Source organism: Crocodylus siamensis, chromosome 2, assembly GCF_052110815.1.
Source record: "Crocodylus siamensis isolate JL-2025a chromosome 2, ASM5211081v1, whole genome shotgun sequence".
Lineage (NCBI taxonomy): Eukaryota > Metazoa > Chordata > Crocodylia > Crocodylidae > Crocodylus > Crocodylus siamensis.
Window position 1 is genome coordinate 205,580,287 of NC_143396.1, and position 17,663 is coordinate 205,597,949.

Sequence of the window (17,663 nt, forward strand, 5' to 3'; positions counted from 1 at the left end):
TGGGACTTCCCACATGACTAATGTTAAGAACATGTTTAAATGATTTGATAAATTAGGTTTGTCCAATGGCTCACATTAAGGCTATTGTAGGCTGCCTGACACATACTTACCCTTGAAAGCACACCAATGATAGCAAGGTTGAATTTGTCCTTAAATTTGTAAAACTGTATTACAATGAAGTCCCAAACCCAGGACTAAGTCTTACAACATGATGGTAAAAACAAAGTACACTGATTTAATTCCAGTTACTCTAGATTGGCATCACTCTACCTAACTACAATTAAGGCCTGAGGGTTACTCTGAACTAACTACAGTTTAAGTTAGGACTGTCAATCTTCAGTTAATTTTTTTTAATGCGTTAATTGTGCACATGGTTTTGGAGCCTGAGCCCGTGCTCCCCTCTGCTGCCTCTGAGCCAGGCAGCGGTGGCAGCACAGAGGACTGCAGGGCAGCCTGGGTTTGGACTTCAGGGAGCTGCAGCTAGGGATGGATAGGGGAACACAGACACATACAAGCAGCCACAGCCTGCACACTATACAAAGAGCAGCACCGCGCTAGTAAGCCTGTGGAGGGGGAGCAAGGGGCAGATCGAGGCCCTCACAGTGGGGGAGAGACAGGTGCTGGGTTGAAAAGGACCCTGGGACAGCTCAGGGAAGAACATGGGCCAGAGCTGTGGGAGGCGTAGGAAGCGTAGGAAGGGACACGGCTCCCATGCCCCTGGAGGAGGCATGGGGGGCATGTGCCCCCTGGATTTGTGCGTAGGGCAGAGACAGGCTGCCCGCTACAGGCTGGGGCTCTGAGCCCTGCTGCCTTTGTCCTGAGAGCCACATGCTGGCCATGCTGCACATCCCCTGCCTGCCCGGCAGCAAGAGGCACAACATGACATCACGCAGCTCCCAGGGCAAAGGCAGCAGGGTGCAGAGCCACAGGCCACAGCAGGCAGCCTGCGTCTGCCCCACACACAAATCCGGGAAGGGAAGGTGCCCCTTAAGCCTCCCTCAGGGTGTGGGGAGCCACCACACCCATACCCCTGCACAAGCTGCTCACGACTCCATCCCATAACCCACCCCCCCAGCCCCAATCATCCCAAGGACTATCCTTGCCCCGGCCCACCCCCTCCGTCACCATGGGGGGCTTGATCTCCCCCACTTTGCCCCTTCCCCTCCACAGACTTATTGGCACAGCACTGCCTGTCCATCTGACTCTGTGTTTGCCCCTCACTCCCAAGCCACAGCCCCCCACCTCACCCCTGCTGCTGCCCTTCACTCCTTACCCACAGTACCCCCACATTCTGCCACAGTATGCAGGGACCCCTCCCTCCCAAGGCTCCAAACCCCACACACACAGCCCCCCATACCTTCACAAATACTCCCCCCAACATACACACACACACTCCACTCCCACCCCTGAACCATACAAAGTACCTGCACAATTTTGCATAATTTTGAGTGTTTCTGTGCATAATTTTGAGTAGTTAAATGTTTGATTGAAATGATGATTAATTGCAACTAATATTTTTAATCGTGCAACTAATCATGATCAATGTTTTTGTTTGACAACTCTAGTTTAACTATGGTGCTTCCATCCCAAACAAGAGGAGAGAAATGGCAAGAAAGGATTACAGACCTATGTAGATGAACAAACACCTTAAAAGTAGCAAAAAATCTACACAGAATGAAAAACAGGATTGATCAGTAACATCAGAAAGTGCAGAAATAGAGTAAGAACATCCAAAAGTTCAGATGTGATGGACTTTTCGAAGAAAATTAAAAGCAAACAGCAAAAGACTCTTTGATGATCTACTTAAGAGACCCAAAGAAGGAAGAAGTGGGACCACTGTAAACCAAAGATCAGGTGGGGATGAAAAATAATCTAGGAGTGACCCATGAAGTGACTGCTTTAACCTTCAGTAGGGATGCAAATGTGAATATCATGATACCAAATGGGAGCAAGGATAAAGTAATGGAAATTACCACATCTAAGGTGAAAGCAAATCTTACATTGCTTATGGTGGCAAAACTGGGGGCGGGGCTCCATATCTAGATTCAAAAAAGGAAAGAGTAACACCAGCACTTACAGGCCTGTCAGTGTGACTTCAGTTCTATGCAAGGTCCTAAAACAACTATTATTAGAAGAAAGAAAAATCAAGGATATGGAAGTATAGAGAAAATGGGAAAAATGAAACAAGAATTTAGCCAAGAAGATTATGTCAGAACAATCTAATATCCTTCTATGAAACAATGACTGACTTTTTAGATAAAGGTAATATATTGGACTTAATTTATCTAGATTTAAACAAAGCATTTGATACTATGCCTCACAAGATTTTTTTAGCTAAACTGGATAAGATAATTGTAAGGTAGATAAGGAACTGGCTAACAGACTGTATGGAAAGGAGCGTTATCAGATTGAGGTGAGGTTACTACTGTTGTTTCTCAGTAATCAGTCTTGGGACTCATTCTGTTTCTATATTCATTAGTGATCTTGGTAGAATTAAATTTGTTCTTATGAAATTTGCCAATGACAAAAACTGTAGAACATTTCCAACATGGAGTGGGATTAGATTATTAAACAAAAAGAAGAAAATAACCTTGTAGACTAGAAAAACAGAATGGTATGAAGTGAAAAATCATGCATTTAGGAAGTAATCTAAAGATTTTGTTAAAAGAGTGGGGGTCACAGACTGAAGGCAACTAAGAAAGCAAGGAACCCAGTTATACTGGTCGATCACAGGATAACCATGTGCTGTCAGTATCATGTGACTCTAAAACACTAAAGCAATTCCAGGGTGTACTATCTGGAGTACTTTTAGTAACTATAGGGAAGTCTACTGAGATAATTGTGTACAGTTCTAGATATCCACATTAAAGAAAGCTTAATTTAAACAGCAGCAGGTACAAGGAAGGGTGATTAGGATGGCTAGGGGAATGGAGAACCTATCCTATAAGAGAAGATTAAAAGGCTTGGCTTATTTAGCCTTGCAAAACAAAAATTCAGATAAATGTATAAAAATAAGCAAATGAAAGTAACCACTTTTATCACCAAACAAAACCAGACACTAAATAAAGCATACATGGAAGAATTAATTGAAGAAAACTGAAGGACTGAAGGAAATTCTTCCTGGCCCCTGAACATTTGTTCTTGCTAGACTACATAAGCCAAATCTTTTCATGTTATGTTGTTATAGTCCCAATCAGAGGAGGAGAACTATTCAATTTAAAGGACACTAACAGCATAAGGTAGCTGATAGACTAGAAATTATTAGAAATTTTAAGAAAGGTTTTTAACAATCAGTGGAGTAACATTTTGGAATGGTCTCTCAAACAAAGTAGGGGATGCAAGGTACCTGAAGGGCTCTGAAATGAAGTTCAACAAGAGTATGGAAGGGATAGCACAATGGGAAAGGGGTATTCTTCCAGCACTAATCAGTGCATCTGACAAATGGATTCAAGTATTTGATATGCCTTTGACGGTGCTGAAATACAACTCCATCTCTGTGCAAGAGGGTTCTAGTAATCCCATGGTCCAGGGTTTTTGCTGGTTTCCTGCAGGGCCCAGAAAGAATTTCCCTCAACCTTCCATGAATGTATTATTTGGTGGTAGAAGTTGTTGCTTTCATTTGTTTCGGTTTTTTTTCTTTCCTGCCTTCCTCTGAAGCACTGGACATTTGCAACGGTTAATGGATCAGCCAAAATGTGCTGATGTTCCTATCAGGTATCAGAAGGTCTCCAGTGCCTGGCTGGAGGGTCTTGCTCATGCCCTCAGGATCAAACCAATCACTGAATTTGAGATAAGAAAGATATTTCCTGGTCATAATGGTTGCACTTTTTGGTGGGGGGCCTTCCTCTGCTGTACAGAACTATTTTTTTCCAAAATCACAAGAACACATATTAACATAACAAATTCTGCACTGCAGTTGGCACCACCCTAGTTTTCCCTGGTATTTATCCCTGGCAATTCTTGCAGGGAGGATTAGTGTGCTTTGTGGCTCTGGTGTGCTAGCCAAACAATCTTGTGGATTCTTACCCGCAGAAAGGACTGGGTTCAGTGGTCTGGGAGGTTCCTTTTAGAGCTAAATTCTAAACTTTCTTAAGGTGAGATTTTAAGAACATAAATTTTTAGTATCTATTGTTACTGCATGTAACCACACAACATGGCAGTCTGTCTCATAATACACTGAAGGTCAGAACTGAATAAAGAGTAACAGTTTCTCTGTTGATTTCTTTCTTTGGTGTCCTTTCTAAGATTGAAAGTAGTTGCATTTTTGAAGGGTGAGAAAAACCGAATGACTGAAATCAGTTGACAGTGGGCACTGGCCTTCCATGTAGTCCTGGTTCCCAACTGGGCCCAGGGCTGCCCTGGTGGAGGGAAAGAGAAGAGCCTCTAGATAAGGTAGCCAAAAGGCTTCCCTCAGTGGGAAATTTAAACCCCATGCCCAGCTGCTCTGGCAGGGCTTCTGGGCATGGGGGATCAAAGGCTTCCAGCAGGGGGAGATAAAGGACTTCCTGCACAGAGACTTTAAACCCCACACATTTGGCAGCTTTTCAGCTCCCCCAGCTGGGAGCCTCTGACCCAAGCTCAGCAGTCCCACCGAAGATGCAAGGTATGGGGACTAAAGACCTCAGTGGGGAAAGCCCTTGAACCCACCAGGGCTGACAATCAGCTGTCTGCCTGAACAGCCTCAGGTGAACCAGAAACAAAATTGTCTGAGGATGGGTCCAACAATCAGCCAGTGGTTGAACCTGGACCCTAGAGAGCTCACAGTCTTGGACCAGACCCAGACCTAGTCAGGCTGGGGCCGACAACCAGCTGACTGTCAGCCTTGCAGACAGTGTTGCAGGCACCAAGCTTTCAACTCATAGGTGAAATCCTTGGTGAAGTCATAACCCCTGGTTCCCCGTGCACTGGCACACAGTAATGATACACATGCTCCATGGCTGTGTGCTGGGGGGAGGGCTTTAATTAGAGGCTCTGAGAGCCGCTCTAATTAAAACACCCAGAGCAACATGTGTATCAGCGCCCCTGCTGCCATTTTTCAGCACGGATACGCTGATACATGTGACACTGGAGTCTGCTGAAGCACAGTAATTACCATGCTTCAGCAGACTCAATTAGTCAAGTCTACTCCAATGCACTGTAATTACAGTGCATGGGAGCAGCCTTGCTGCACATGTATAGGTGCCCAAAGTGACTGGGATCTGACCCCTGATCCCAAAATTGCAATTCTTTACCGTGTACATGCGGAATCAGTTTCCATCATGCCATTAAATAAATGTTTGCCAGAACCCTGAGAAACAGATACTAGATATTACAGCAATGTGTAACAAGTAAGTAAAGCAAAGAAAAGAAAAGCAGGCATTAAATAGTACAGCACAACAATAAATGATCAAAGCCTTTCTGAAAGAAGGGATCACTTCTTAGAGAACATAGAAAAGGAGGTACATCTTGCAGTGGATTAGTGATACGCGTCATAGAACACTGCAATTTTTAAAACTTAGGTGCTACTTTCCTAGCATTTTCTGAGAGAGTCATTTTGGGGATGCTCCAACATGTACAAGGTTTGTGAGGCTGAAGAACTACTGTAAAATTAAGGAAATCAAATACAAAGATCAGTGATTCTAATGGTTCAGTATTCCAATCTAGTGTAGCCAAATTCAAGCTTTTGTAAATTGTCTCCGGAGTTTCAACTGCAGAAAAAAAAGCTCTATTATTATTTAACACAATGGTTGGTCAGCTACTGATAAACATCGAAGCACCAGCAAAGAAAGATGAGCATCAAACAAAGAACAAATTAGCCTGAACCAAAAGGTCTAAAGCAAGGTCAAGTCATCGTCCTAAGGCAAGGGTGTCAAAGATAGAGCTGCTCCGGATTGCAGGCTATATCACCTGATCCACGGTGCTGCCTGTGGGTCTCAGACAAGTCCCATGCACTGCACATGAGATTAGTTCAAAGTGTGCACTGCATGGGGCACCCACACCGGAGCAGCCCTGTAGGCTGTGTCTAGGACCAGCACAGATCAGGCCCACAGACCAGCCCACTGCTCCATATCCAGTGCACAGAGCTGGTCCAGAGCAGGTGCTTTGCAACACACACCTGGACTGGGCCTACACTCCACACCAGTCATGAATCCCACATGCAGTGGGCCGGGGCAGGGCCAGCACATGTGCATGCAGCACAAGGGCTGGAGTTGCATGCCGCATGCAACACACGGGTCCAGTCCAGGGCATACTCTGGCTTCAGTACATGGCTGATCCGTGTACACCATCTGGACTGCAAATGGCTTCATGGCCCAGATGAAAAGCTCCTGTACAAGGAAGTATATACTATGTGTACAGATAATATATCCCGTAATTACTTGGAAGACAGTAACTACCCTACAGGTTAAAAAAAAAATTATGTTCTTTTCCATTTCCTACAATTAAGCTATTACCTTTTCTTTCCACTGATTTTACTACACATGAAATAGAACACAATAAAGATACTAGATTTAATATATCAGCAGAAGATGGCAAGAGAGCCATTACATTTAAATAAAACTTAGCCAACTAGAAGAAAAAGGGGAAAAAAAGCAAGGAAGTAGAAGGATGAGCTTGATATCCTTTGTCCTAAAGAAAGCTTCTTTGTCTAATGAAGGGGGATGTTTCTATCTTATTCAGCCTCAAGCATACTACTGACAATTAACAAAAAAATAATATGTACAACCAGGGAAGTCACCCCAAAACAATCAGGGTAATCTGGGATCTGCACTCTGTCTCACGGCATCAGGGAGGGGGTCTCCCTTACAGCTCTTCCAGGAAGGAGGAAGAACTGGGAATGCTTGGTCAAGAGTCCCATCCCAGACCCATTCCTGACTAAAACTATACACAGACACCTAAATACAGACAGCAGTTCTACCCTGGCCTCTTGGTGAAAAAGGATTTACAGGAGGTGACTGCTCAAGCACAGGAGCTTTACGCATGAAGAGATTTGTTCCTGGGGATCTAGGTTTCAAAGAGTTTTGCATACCAACTCCAAACCCTAAACTTTATTCTTCACTTCCTGTCCAAGCACGTTTTTCCCTAGAGCTGTCTGCATTTCAGAGGCAGATAAACTTTGTGTAAAGTTTTTATCTTAGAAACCTAAAGAAAATTACAAGTACTTTGGGGTTCTCTAGTACAAAAGGAACTAAAGAACTGTACATCCATTATCACTATCCTTTCAAATTTTATTTCAGTCTCAATAGTTTCAAACACTCCTGGATTACCTCTTCACTTTTCCATGAAGATTGACTACCACACTGAAGACCCACAGTAACAGTCTGTCAATGTGATTTCAGTTAACACCACAAAACCTCAACTGAAAAATTTAAAATATTTTAAACTAATTAAGACTGTAGTCTGCAGAGACCTGCTTTTAACACAGGTCACCTCAGCTACCTAAATAGTACTCCAGCACAAAATGCAAAACTGAATTCTTAGGAAGGAAATCAAAAGCTAAATATCTCATAGTTGTAATGAGCTAAATATCTCATAGTTGTAATGATGCCTACATTTCAGATGTTAATGATTCTGGCATCTAGGAATTAGCACAAACCATGTGATTTAAAATATCATGAAGTATGGGTAAAAGCTGCATAATTTTCCTAAAGGGTTCTTCCAATACAATTTTCTGATAGGTATCTTATTTATTCATATTAAACTAGCTAGGCTGGAGATAAATGACCTGTAGTTACTTAACAAAGCAGTTACTTTTTCCCCAGGAATGTCCTCAACTTACTTTGTGCCAGTTTCAACTTGGACAGTCAAAAATATGGTATTATGTACTGTTTTCATGCAAGGAGTCCCACTGAAATAGTCTGGAGTCTGATATAGTACTAACCAATATCAATATACTGACAAAGGACTCTAGGACTACCCTCTTCTTTTCACACAACTCCTATGGTGTATGGGTACATGGGCAAAAATGTCAAGGTAGGACTGGGTCCAGGCCAGGAAACTGCTGCAAAGGATTTGGTTGAAAACAACTTAGGAAAAGGTTTGCACCTACCTAAAAATGTTTCCCTTGAAATTTGTGCTTACTGATGTAAGCTACCCGATAGAACTCTTTTAAAAACATCACATTAATCACAATAAGACATACAATATCTTCAAGATAAGCATAAGCCATAGTGAAATGCAAACACATTATAGAGTTTAAGTTAAACATCCAGACTCTCAGTAATTCATAAAGACAGGGGCTGTCCTAGTGAAACGAAGCTGTTTGATTTACCTTGAAATAAAAATGCTTTGCTGGCATTGTGTAGCCCTGACACCTGCGTAATTCCAGTGGTCGTATTCACAAGGTCCAGTTCTGTGATGATATCAATTTGTAAGTCAGGATCCATTCCAAATCCAGCAACTGCAAAAAGAAATTGAGGCAAATCAATTTTTATTTTAAATCAAGGAATTAAAATAATGAAGGTAAACTAGGAAAGAAAAGGAAATGCATCGGGAGGGCATGTTCCCCCTCCTCCCCAATTTATGCACCCATGGTGGGTTTGGGGCTCTAGCTTGGCTGGACCGACAAGGATAGGAGCGGCCTCCACAGCCCAGTGGGCAGGACCCACCAGGCAAGGGCAGAGCAGGGCAGCGAGACTCATTGCTGCCACTGCCAGGACCCCCGTGACAGCCACATCACCAGCAGCACAAGGAATAATGGATGGGGGGGCCACACTGGCCTCACCTTCTCCCATTGCCAGCTGCTCATGCGTCAGGCTCCAGCTCTACCTTGCCACCATGGCCCAGCTACCGCTCTCTCCTCAGGCTGTGACTGTACCCTGGGGAACGGTGATGTGGGAGGCAGTCTGGGCAGCTTGAGGGGAGCAGTGGCAGCCAGACCATTGCATTAGGGTAGAGCTGCTGCCCAGCACACAAGCAGTTGGCACCAGGAAGAAGTGAGGGCAGTATGGCCCCCCAGCCATTACTCCTCACGCTGTTATGGTACAGCTGGTGTGGGGGTCCCAGCAGTAGCAGCAGTGAGTCTCACCACCCTGCTTACCCCTCCCACGTTGGGTCCCACCTGCCTGTGTCTGTGCAGCCAGACTGCAGCCCCGTGCCTCCTGTAAGTGCACAAATCTGGGGGGTCACATGCCCCCCCCCTTCCCCACATACCTACTCTCTGCCCCACACATTGAGGGGTTGAGGCCTAGTGGGGGGGTGAAGCAGGTCAGGGGTGAGGGGCACCAGGAGGGCTGAGGGGGTGGGGAACTGTGGGTTGAGAGTGAGGGACACCAGCAGGGCTAGGAGGCTGTGGGTCAGGAGTGAGGGGGGACCTCAAGTCCAAAAAGGCCGAGAACCACCATCCTACACCACCTCAATGAAAATGGATGATTTTCATACCTTCGATACAGATGAGAGTGGCTATTAATGTCCAAATGCAATTTAAAGTTGTTGTACATATCAAGGATCAGAAGTTAAGGACAGTTATATGTTTATCAAACACTTTAGATGGTTAAATATACCACATTTATCCAGCCAGAAATAGGAAGAGACTGTCCTGGGGCCATCTGTCAACATGGTGATTGATGTACTATCAGATATGTGCTTGGGATGTAGATTGAGAACCTCTTGTAGAATCCAATCATGTCCCTAATGAGTTTTGCAACTAACTTAATTAGGAGCAGGAGGAATAAGCTCATAGAATAAAACCCCGACCCCACTGAAATCAATGGGTAAAACTTCCACTGGCTTCAAGGGGCCCAGCATTCTTGGCAAAGTATACCCAATTCCACTGAGCGTTGTCCTATGTTATATTTAAATCACTTCCTTTCGTTTCTTTCAGGGCTGGTATATCTGAAAGAGTTAGACAGCATGTGTCCTGTTCTCAGTTTTTGAAAGACTCTCTCAAAAACTATTGGGGTTGATAATGAACAAGAAGAAATCATAAATTCTGTTCATAAATCAATTAGACCACAGAACTCTCTCCTTTTCCATTACTCAAGTATTAAAATACCTTGGGTAATATATTGTGCTAATGCAGATGACACTATTTCATAAAATGCATGAAGTATTAAAAGTGATTGAAAAGGAAACTTTAAACTCTCCCTTTCACCTCAGTCCTTAAGCACAAATTGAGAATGCTGTGTACCTAGCAGGACTGGCCCCTATGACGGAAGACTTCACTTCATAAGAACAGTTCTGGCTTCCACAGAAATTCTATTAGAGTGTATTGACTTTATGCTGTCATGTGAATATAAGGCTAGACACATTTTTGTAGAAAATTCAGACAGCCTGCAATGAACTTGGGGTAAACTGCTCCTACATTATAATTTTCTTAAACTCTCAACAGTGTCACTGGGCTTAACATACTCTTCAATCCATTCCAGGCGCTCAGAACCCACAGCGCTTGTATTCCAATGCGATTTTAATTCTTCTCCTTCAGCTGGGTGCTGCCACATTCGGTAATAGCATCCAAAGTCTCAAGTGAGAAACTATGCAGCCCGCTGTCTCAATATCAAACCAGCTCTTCCCAGCGAAAATCATCCTAACCAAATATAAACCCACAACTATAAAAACGTATTCATAAAAAATACATTCCTTTGACCAAAGCAAAGAATGATCAAGTTAGTGAATAGTAACAATAAACCTGGTGTTTATAAAGACCCCACACTGCATCACAGCATGGAGCAGCACTGCTAACAAGGCATCCAAGTCTACAGAGAAGGGAGTAGCATTCTGCTCTTTAAACAGCACACACAACAATCAGAAAGGAAATATTTTGGCTAAGAACATCAAAGCCAAATGGTACCTTCTTTTTTTAAGGTCTCATTCAAAAGAAGAATGCACAAACTTTGATAGTAAGGGTAACATTTTAGGAAGAAGGAAAGGCTGGGCTGACTCAGCTGAGATTGGAACGTTTGGTTCCAAAGAGTAACGGGCCAACCAGAAGCCCAGCGCAATCAGACCACTCTTCTACTGATATCAATCCCAACATGTTGTATACTGGAAGGATGAACCACTAAGCCATGTTTAATGGGGTACATTCACATGAGCGCACCAGTGCACTTTGCAGTGTCTCAGAAGCTTTTGAGGTACCGCAAAACACACACTGCACACATGATTTGATTCCCTGCACTTCATGTTTGCAGCAAAGAGCCAAATTCAGATACCAGGAAATCCCAGTAGCAAAAAAAAAAACCACACAAAAAAAAACAAAAAAAACCCCCCACACACTTGGCAGCAGTGTGCTTTGCTCAAAACTGGAGCCTGGCCAGCCAGAGCCACGCTTCAGCTGCCAGCCAGGCTCTGTGTGCCCAGATCACCTCCACTGCAGCTCCAAGATGCCCCAAGGACCTCAGGTAGGAAGCTCATTGACTTCAGCGAGAGTACAGTTGTGTCCTAACACAGCAAACAGAGGTGACCCCATTAAGTACAGTAGTTTCACTCTATTTTAAAACTGCTTATTTGAGACGCAGAGACCAGACAATCAACTGGCATAAATCAGCATGGCTCCACTGACTTATTTTACATCAGCTGACACTTTGGTCACCCCAGGTTCAAACATTCTTAGTAAGAATATACTTTGTCGCTTGAAATACCTGTTCATTTTCTTGTACCGGCTCTTGAGATTGCATGCAGACACTCAAAATCCTGGTCATTTAATAATTAATACACGACAAATGAGTAGTTTCTGTTTTATAACCAGGTTTCCTTTCCCTCTGTGGTCTCCAGGCTCAGAGATCTTAACTAGGAGAGTTACGTAAAGAGAACTATGGGCACATCAACTGCATTGGCATCCAATATTGTATGCTGTCTCTTAGTAACAGAACAAAAACCTAGAAATTCCTTAAACGTTACTGTTTTCAAGTTGTGCAAATTATGGATCTTGTGAGGGGCTGACTGTCTTCAACCCCTGTACAAGCCGACAGGCCAAATCTTTAGCTCAGTTTCTTACTCAGGGGGGAAAAAAAACTCCAGTTGCTTCAGAAGTTTGCCTGAGCAAAGATAGAAAAATTCAGGAGTCTGGGGATTTGGACCTATGAGACTTGAAGGCACTGTAGTACATGAGAGACTTAAGCCATGTAATTAAGAATGATGTCAACAGGAAATCCCTCAAAGAAATGAATGCAGCCTCACAGCCCTTGCAATTTGCATTGTCTGCCTGCACCTTTCTCAAGGATACCCAAGTCCTAGTGATCAATGAAAATTCTCTATAGTTTAATTATACTTTCAGTGCACCTGCTTATATTATGTGATAATGTCTATACATGGATGATGTGTAGAGAGACGATGTGTAGATACATACGGTTGTGCTAGAGAAGGAACTTAAGTAAAAACATACTTAGCACAATCCAGTCATTGTCTAGCACATATTTTCCATTTGAACAGCAGCATCAAGTAAACTCTAAAACGTATATTCCATTTTTTGACAATTAACAGCACTGATGCCTATCAGTGCACAAAAATAACTTTCCAAGGAGCTCCACCATTCCAAATAATTTAGCGTCAAATTAGTCTTAGCAACCATTTTGAGTGTCAATATGCAATATCAATGTTACAGTGGCTAAGAAAACAAGAGAAATTTTCTCCCCAGGCATCTTTACTGTCACACTCTACAAGTTCGAGTGACAGTCACTGATGGGGCAATACTCCAATACTTTATTATGTTAACTGCCATCTTAAACTTTGATTTCTAGGGAAAATATAAATTTGTGCCTATAGTAATTTTACCAGGTCATTTTCCTGAAAACATGATTTGCACATCATCCTGAAAATGATCCCCTCATGTACCCTAAATCCAAGCTTACTAAGAGTAGTACACTACATGAGAGTAAAGAGAACAAAGACTCCACAAGAAAAAGATGTGTTTCTGCTATATTATTTCTAGTAACTCTTTGCATCAGGGATTTGTAGTCTGTATCTTGCCTGTTACAAGTATTCCCCAGGTCTTTAAACCTTCCTAAATGCCCAGGGAGGCTACATTTCAGTTCTCACTAAAGCATGCACTTTAATAAAAATGGCCCCCATTGCAGCCAATATAGCAATACTTGTGGATGAAAGATATCGAGATATCAGCTCATGCGTGTGATCTGCATATGCATGCCTTCAAGCCGATAATGAGACTCTCTCTTACAGATAAAGCCCCTCCTAGAAAGCGTTTGCACTAAATAGCCAGAATTAAAAATGTGCCAGTCTTCTAATCAGCCCAAAAGGAATACTGATCAGCAACCTCAAATTTACAAAGGGAAGCTTTCTGATCAGGCTACGGTATCAGGCGTGCATCTGGCAATGGACCATGTTTAATGCCAGCATCCTGAAGGACCACGTTTAATACCAGCATCCTGAAGGACGCTCCCAACGTTATTAAATGGGAAGCTTCGTGGCAAAACTCTGCCTTGCCCTGTGGTCCCAGAGCCCTCTGGAAAGCAGAAAAATCCAAAGGGACCTGCTCTTTCTTTCCTTCTCAGGCTAATGTCTGCTTCCCTGCAGCTTTCACCTGTTCTCACTCCAAATCCTCTCCTTTCATGAACAAACAGCAGGGAGTGAGAGAGGCAGCCTGGGCTTCCTGAAACTTTTCATTATTGAATCTCGCCTCACACATGCCCCTCCTGAGAGACCGCTTCTTAAGCGCCGCAAAAATGAACAGAGGGCAGGAGGGCTCACCTGGAGGAGCCGGGCAAAATGAGAAAGGTCCCCAAAGAGGAGCCTGTCAAAAAAAAACTCAGTGCGGAGGATTCCTCCCCAGTCCCCTGCAACCCAGCAAGACAAGCAGCAGCTCCACTGGGCAGAGGTGACTCTGCCAGCTGGGCATGCCGAAGCTACCGGCCTGCCCAAGAGGTCCCTGCCCCCGCTGCGTGCCCAGTCGCCTGCCTGGCAAGGAGGGCTCTGCTTGGGCAGGGGAGGCGTGCCCGCACCTGTGGCCCCCAGAGTCAAGCCTGCTCTCCTGCTGGCCCTGGCACCTGTGCTGCATGGCAAGGGGGGCAAAAAATGCCCCCTCCGGCAGGTGCCTGCCCTGTTGAGCCGGGAAGGGCAGCGGGGGATGAGACCCTGATGGGGGGGGGGAGGGGAGGGGAGGGGGGATCCGAGACCCCGGAGGAGAAGCAGGGGGAGGAGGGTCTGAGACTCCGAGAAGAGGCAGGCAGAGGTGGGGGTCTGAGACCCTGCTGGGAGAGCAGGGGCGGCGGTCCGAGACCCCGAGGGGAGGCAAGGGAATCTGAGAGCCTGGAGGGAGGGAAGGAGAGAGGCAGGAAGAGGTCTGACACCCCCGAGGGGAGGGGAGGTGCGGGTCCGAGCTCCTTGTTTCTGCTCTCCCGCCTGCAGGACGGGCAGGGTGCGCCGGGAGCCCGCGGCAGCGGCTCGCTTTCCCCGGCGGGGCAAAGTTTCCCCGCCGCTCGCCCAGCCCCGTGCCGGGGTCCTACCTGCCCCGGCCGCAGCCAGCACGCCCGCCGCCAGCACCACGAGGCGCTCCATCTGCGCGGGCCCCGCGCGCCGCTCGGCAGCTGCCGGGCTCGAACTCGCGGCGCTCAGCCAGGCTGGGCAGAGACGCGGCGGCGCCGGCTCCACCCGCGGCCAGTCCCGCTCCCCAGGAAGAGTCCATGTGCCTCGCTCGGGGATGCTCGCCCAGCCCGGGCCCCCCCCTCCGCTCCCCCTGACGCGGCAGCCCCGGGCCCACGCCCCTGCTCCCCCCCCCGGCCGGGCTCGTTGGGCTGCGCCGAGTGCCGGCTGCAGGCGGCCCCCCCTCCCCCCCGCTGCCAGTGGATCAGCCCCCCCACCCCGCGCCAGGCGCCTGCACTGAGGCGGGGGGGCGCTTTGCTCATGCCCCTGCCGCCAGGGGTCCGCAGCGTGGAGCCCAGGGGCGGGGGAATCACCTCACCCCTTTGCTGGAGGCAGCAGCCCCCCTGGGAATGCCCCTGCCCTCCTCTAGGCTGGGCTCCTACGGGGGTGGCATTGCACCTTGCCCTGCTCACTGAGTGCCGCTGATCACCTCGGTGGGTTCAGGCTGCACCTGTTACCCACTGAGACCTCAGGACACGACCGGGCGTGCTCCCAGCGTGGCTAGGGGTTTGCCCTCCTCCTCCTCCCAGCCTCTGGAAGGATCTGATAGATTTGCTTCCAGCTCAAGATTAATGGGAAAGAGTGCCCTTTCTCCTTCTGCTGAGCAGGCCTGTGAGGGGGAGGCACAGCTAGCAGGGGGTGCGTCAGCCTCGCTTCCATCTGCTAACCTCTTGTGTTCGTGCTTTTTACTTACCCAGCTTTTTACATTTTTTTAAACCACCCACCCCACCTCGGAGTGCTGCACAAGGGCTAGGAGCAACACGCCACTCACAAAATTACAAGCCACCCCCGACAAAATGGCAATCACCCACCCTTCAGCTGGCCCAGCCGGTGAAGCCAGCTTGAGGAGCCTGCTCTGTCTTTACTGCAGCTGCTTTTTTCTTTCTTATTTTCTCTTATTCTTGTCATTTAAGCATTATCTGGATATCAACGTGAGGACCCACCCTGAATTACACAGAGCAGTGAGATTCCTACACTACTCTTGTATTGTGCCCCTCGTTCCAAGCGTTTGTCCTCTGTTTATGGGTCAGCAGGTTGAGAGCCTGCAGCCACCCCATTCTGTAGAGAACTTAATACTTGGTAACCTAAACAAGGTTCATTTTGGGAAACCTTCCTCACTGGTGATGTGAGTCTACTTCTGTTTTTGTAAAGAATGATCTTTACTTACCATTCTCTCTGTACCTGCTTTACATCAGAAATGTTTGGGAAACTTGGGATAAATTAGCTGATCTGACTTTTGTTAATGGTACAGCAATGGAAAAGCAAGGGGTGGGGGATAAAAGAATCAAAAGACTCCTCCGCTGGCTCTCTGCATTCCTATGGTCGAGTCACTTGGCTGCTGGTTCTCATGTTTTCAATCCAAACAGGTGGGAAGATTCTTTAAAGCTTTGGAAAGTCTGCAGGGAAAAAGCACCACCCAGAACAATTACCAAAACAAACCTCTGTCCCCTCTCTCAACCCCATCCAGCATGTCAAAAAATACATTATACCACATAAAATAATGTCACCTACTGCTTCTCACTAATAAAATATGGCTTTAAATTTAGCCCAGAAAACTTGGGACCCAGATCTTGCTCCTGTTTAAATCAGTAGAAATAGGGTCAGACACTGAGAAACAAAATGATTTCTATTTTGGGGGAAAATAAAACTATACTAATTCTCTTTCCACCTCCCGTGAGAGATTAGTCTAGCTTTACAGAACTTCAAGTTGAATCACCATTTCATTGTAAAGCCAGAGGATTTTTTTCTCCCTAGTGGTCTGATTCTGGGCAATGTCAGTTCAGATGGATATTTGGTACTTATATGCCACGTAAGAAAAGGCTCTGTTTGTTCAGACTTAAATATATAATAAAATTCTGTACAACTATGTTCAAGTTACAACACCACGGAAATATACGACTACTTTAAGGGTTATTTATATTCATGTACTCTTATTTTGGCAAACAATAAAAGCCTACAAGGGTTGCTTAGTTATTTAGTAAATGATATCAAGTGCAGAACACAGGTGTTCCTGGCTGGAGGCAATGGATACGCTTAGTGGAATCTATGAGGTCAATGTCCCCAAAATTCTCGGTCATTAATCACCAATGTACTCTGGTGATTTTTAGCCATTTCCATTTTTAAAGTCTTAAGTATATTTCTTTTTTTTTCCTTAGAGTTTAATTTTGCAGGTGCCATTCTTATCCCAATGGAATGAATAGAGCCAATTGTAGAGCAGCACCTTCTGCGGTACTCTGACAACATGGACTAATAGAAATGGGCCTCTTAGATGAAAGGGCAATGCTGTGCTCTGAAGCACGCCTCTATGTTATGCCGTTCACATTTGCTCAGTCACAGAATGACCTGGTGCTCTTACACTAAGGTCTCATATACCTACACACACAGTTGCACTGGGTTTAACTAAAGATGCAGACACGAGTAGCTTTTGAAAAGCTGGAAATGTTTCACAAAGGTATCTTTTCATACCTGGGATAAAGATACAGCCCCTGTGGCACTCCCAGGCTGGAATGATTAAAAATTGCTGCAGCTGCATGCAGCCACAACTGTCCAGACATGGGGTGCTACAGGGGACTGTAGAGACCTTCAGTTTGGCTCTCCCACCCCACTCCCACCTGAAATCCTCTTCTGACTTAGGAGAGGTAGAGGCGATTGGGGCTAGAGAGCCCAGCACCAGCAGGGGGCTCTGAGTATCAAACTGGCCAGGACCAGTGAGTTGGACCCCACAGCTGCACAGTCTGTTAAGTCAGACTGCCCACCCTCCCCTCCCAATGAAGGAGCAGGAGAAAAGCAGAGCACTGTGTGATTCTGAAGGACTGAGCGGTTCCCTGTTCCCATACTCATGTAATAAGAAAGGAAATGCTGCAAAATAGCACCTCATTTGAAGCGGTAATATTCTGTAGCACTTCAGCTGCTTTTGTCACAGTGCAAAAGCAAGTACTCTTGTACAGGTAGCTCTCTGAAGTGTTTCAAAGACATTTTAATTGTTCCTTCTTGCTGCACCATGAAGGTTTTCTTTTAAACTGATTAAATTAAACCAGTGCAAACCCAGAGTGGTCCCACATAAATCAACTAAGCTTCCCTTATCCTGAGTTATCAAAAATTGATTCCTTGTCAGCTTAAGCTAAATTAAAAATAACCAAAGATTAAAAAAA

General features: G+C 45.6%; 1 protein-coding gene across 2 annotated transcripts in view; it reads right to left on the reverse strand.

Annotated features, from left to right (window-relative positions):
- The window catches only part of NELL1 (neural EGFL like 1), a 524,835-nt gene extending 510,305 nt beyond the window's left edge, over positions 1-14,530 (reverse strand). For both annotated transcript variants that reach the window (XM_090032860.1, XM_090032859.1), the window contains exons 1-2: positions 14,376-14,530; positions 8,249-8,377 (exon numbers count right to left, since the gene is read on the reverse strand). In XM_090032860.1, coding sequence (XP_089888986.1) covers positions 8,249-8,377; positions 14,376-14,427 — 181 coding nt within the window. In that variant the 5' untranslated portion in view covers positions 14,428-14,530. The remainder of the gene's footprint in view (positions 1-8,248; positions 8,378-14,375) is intronic.
- Positions 14,531-17,663: the final 3,133 nt, after the last annotated feature.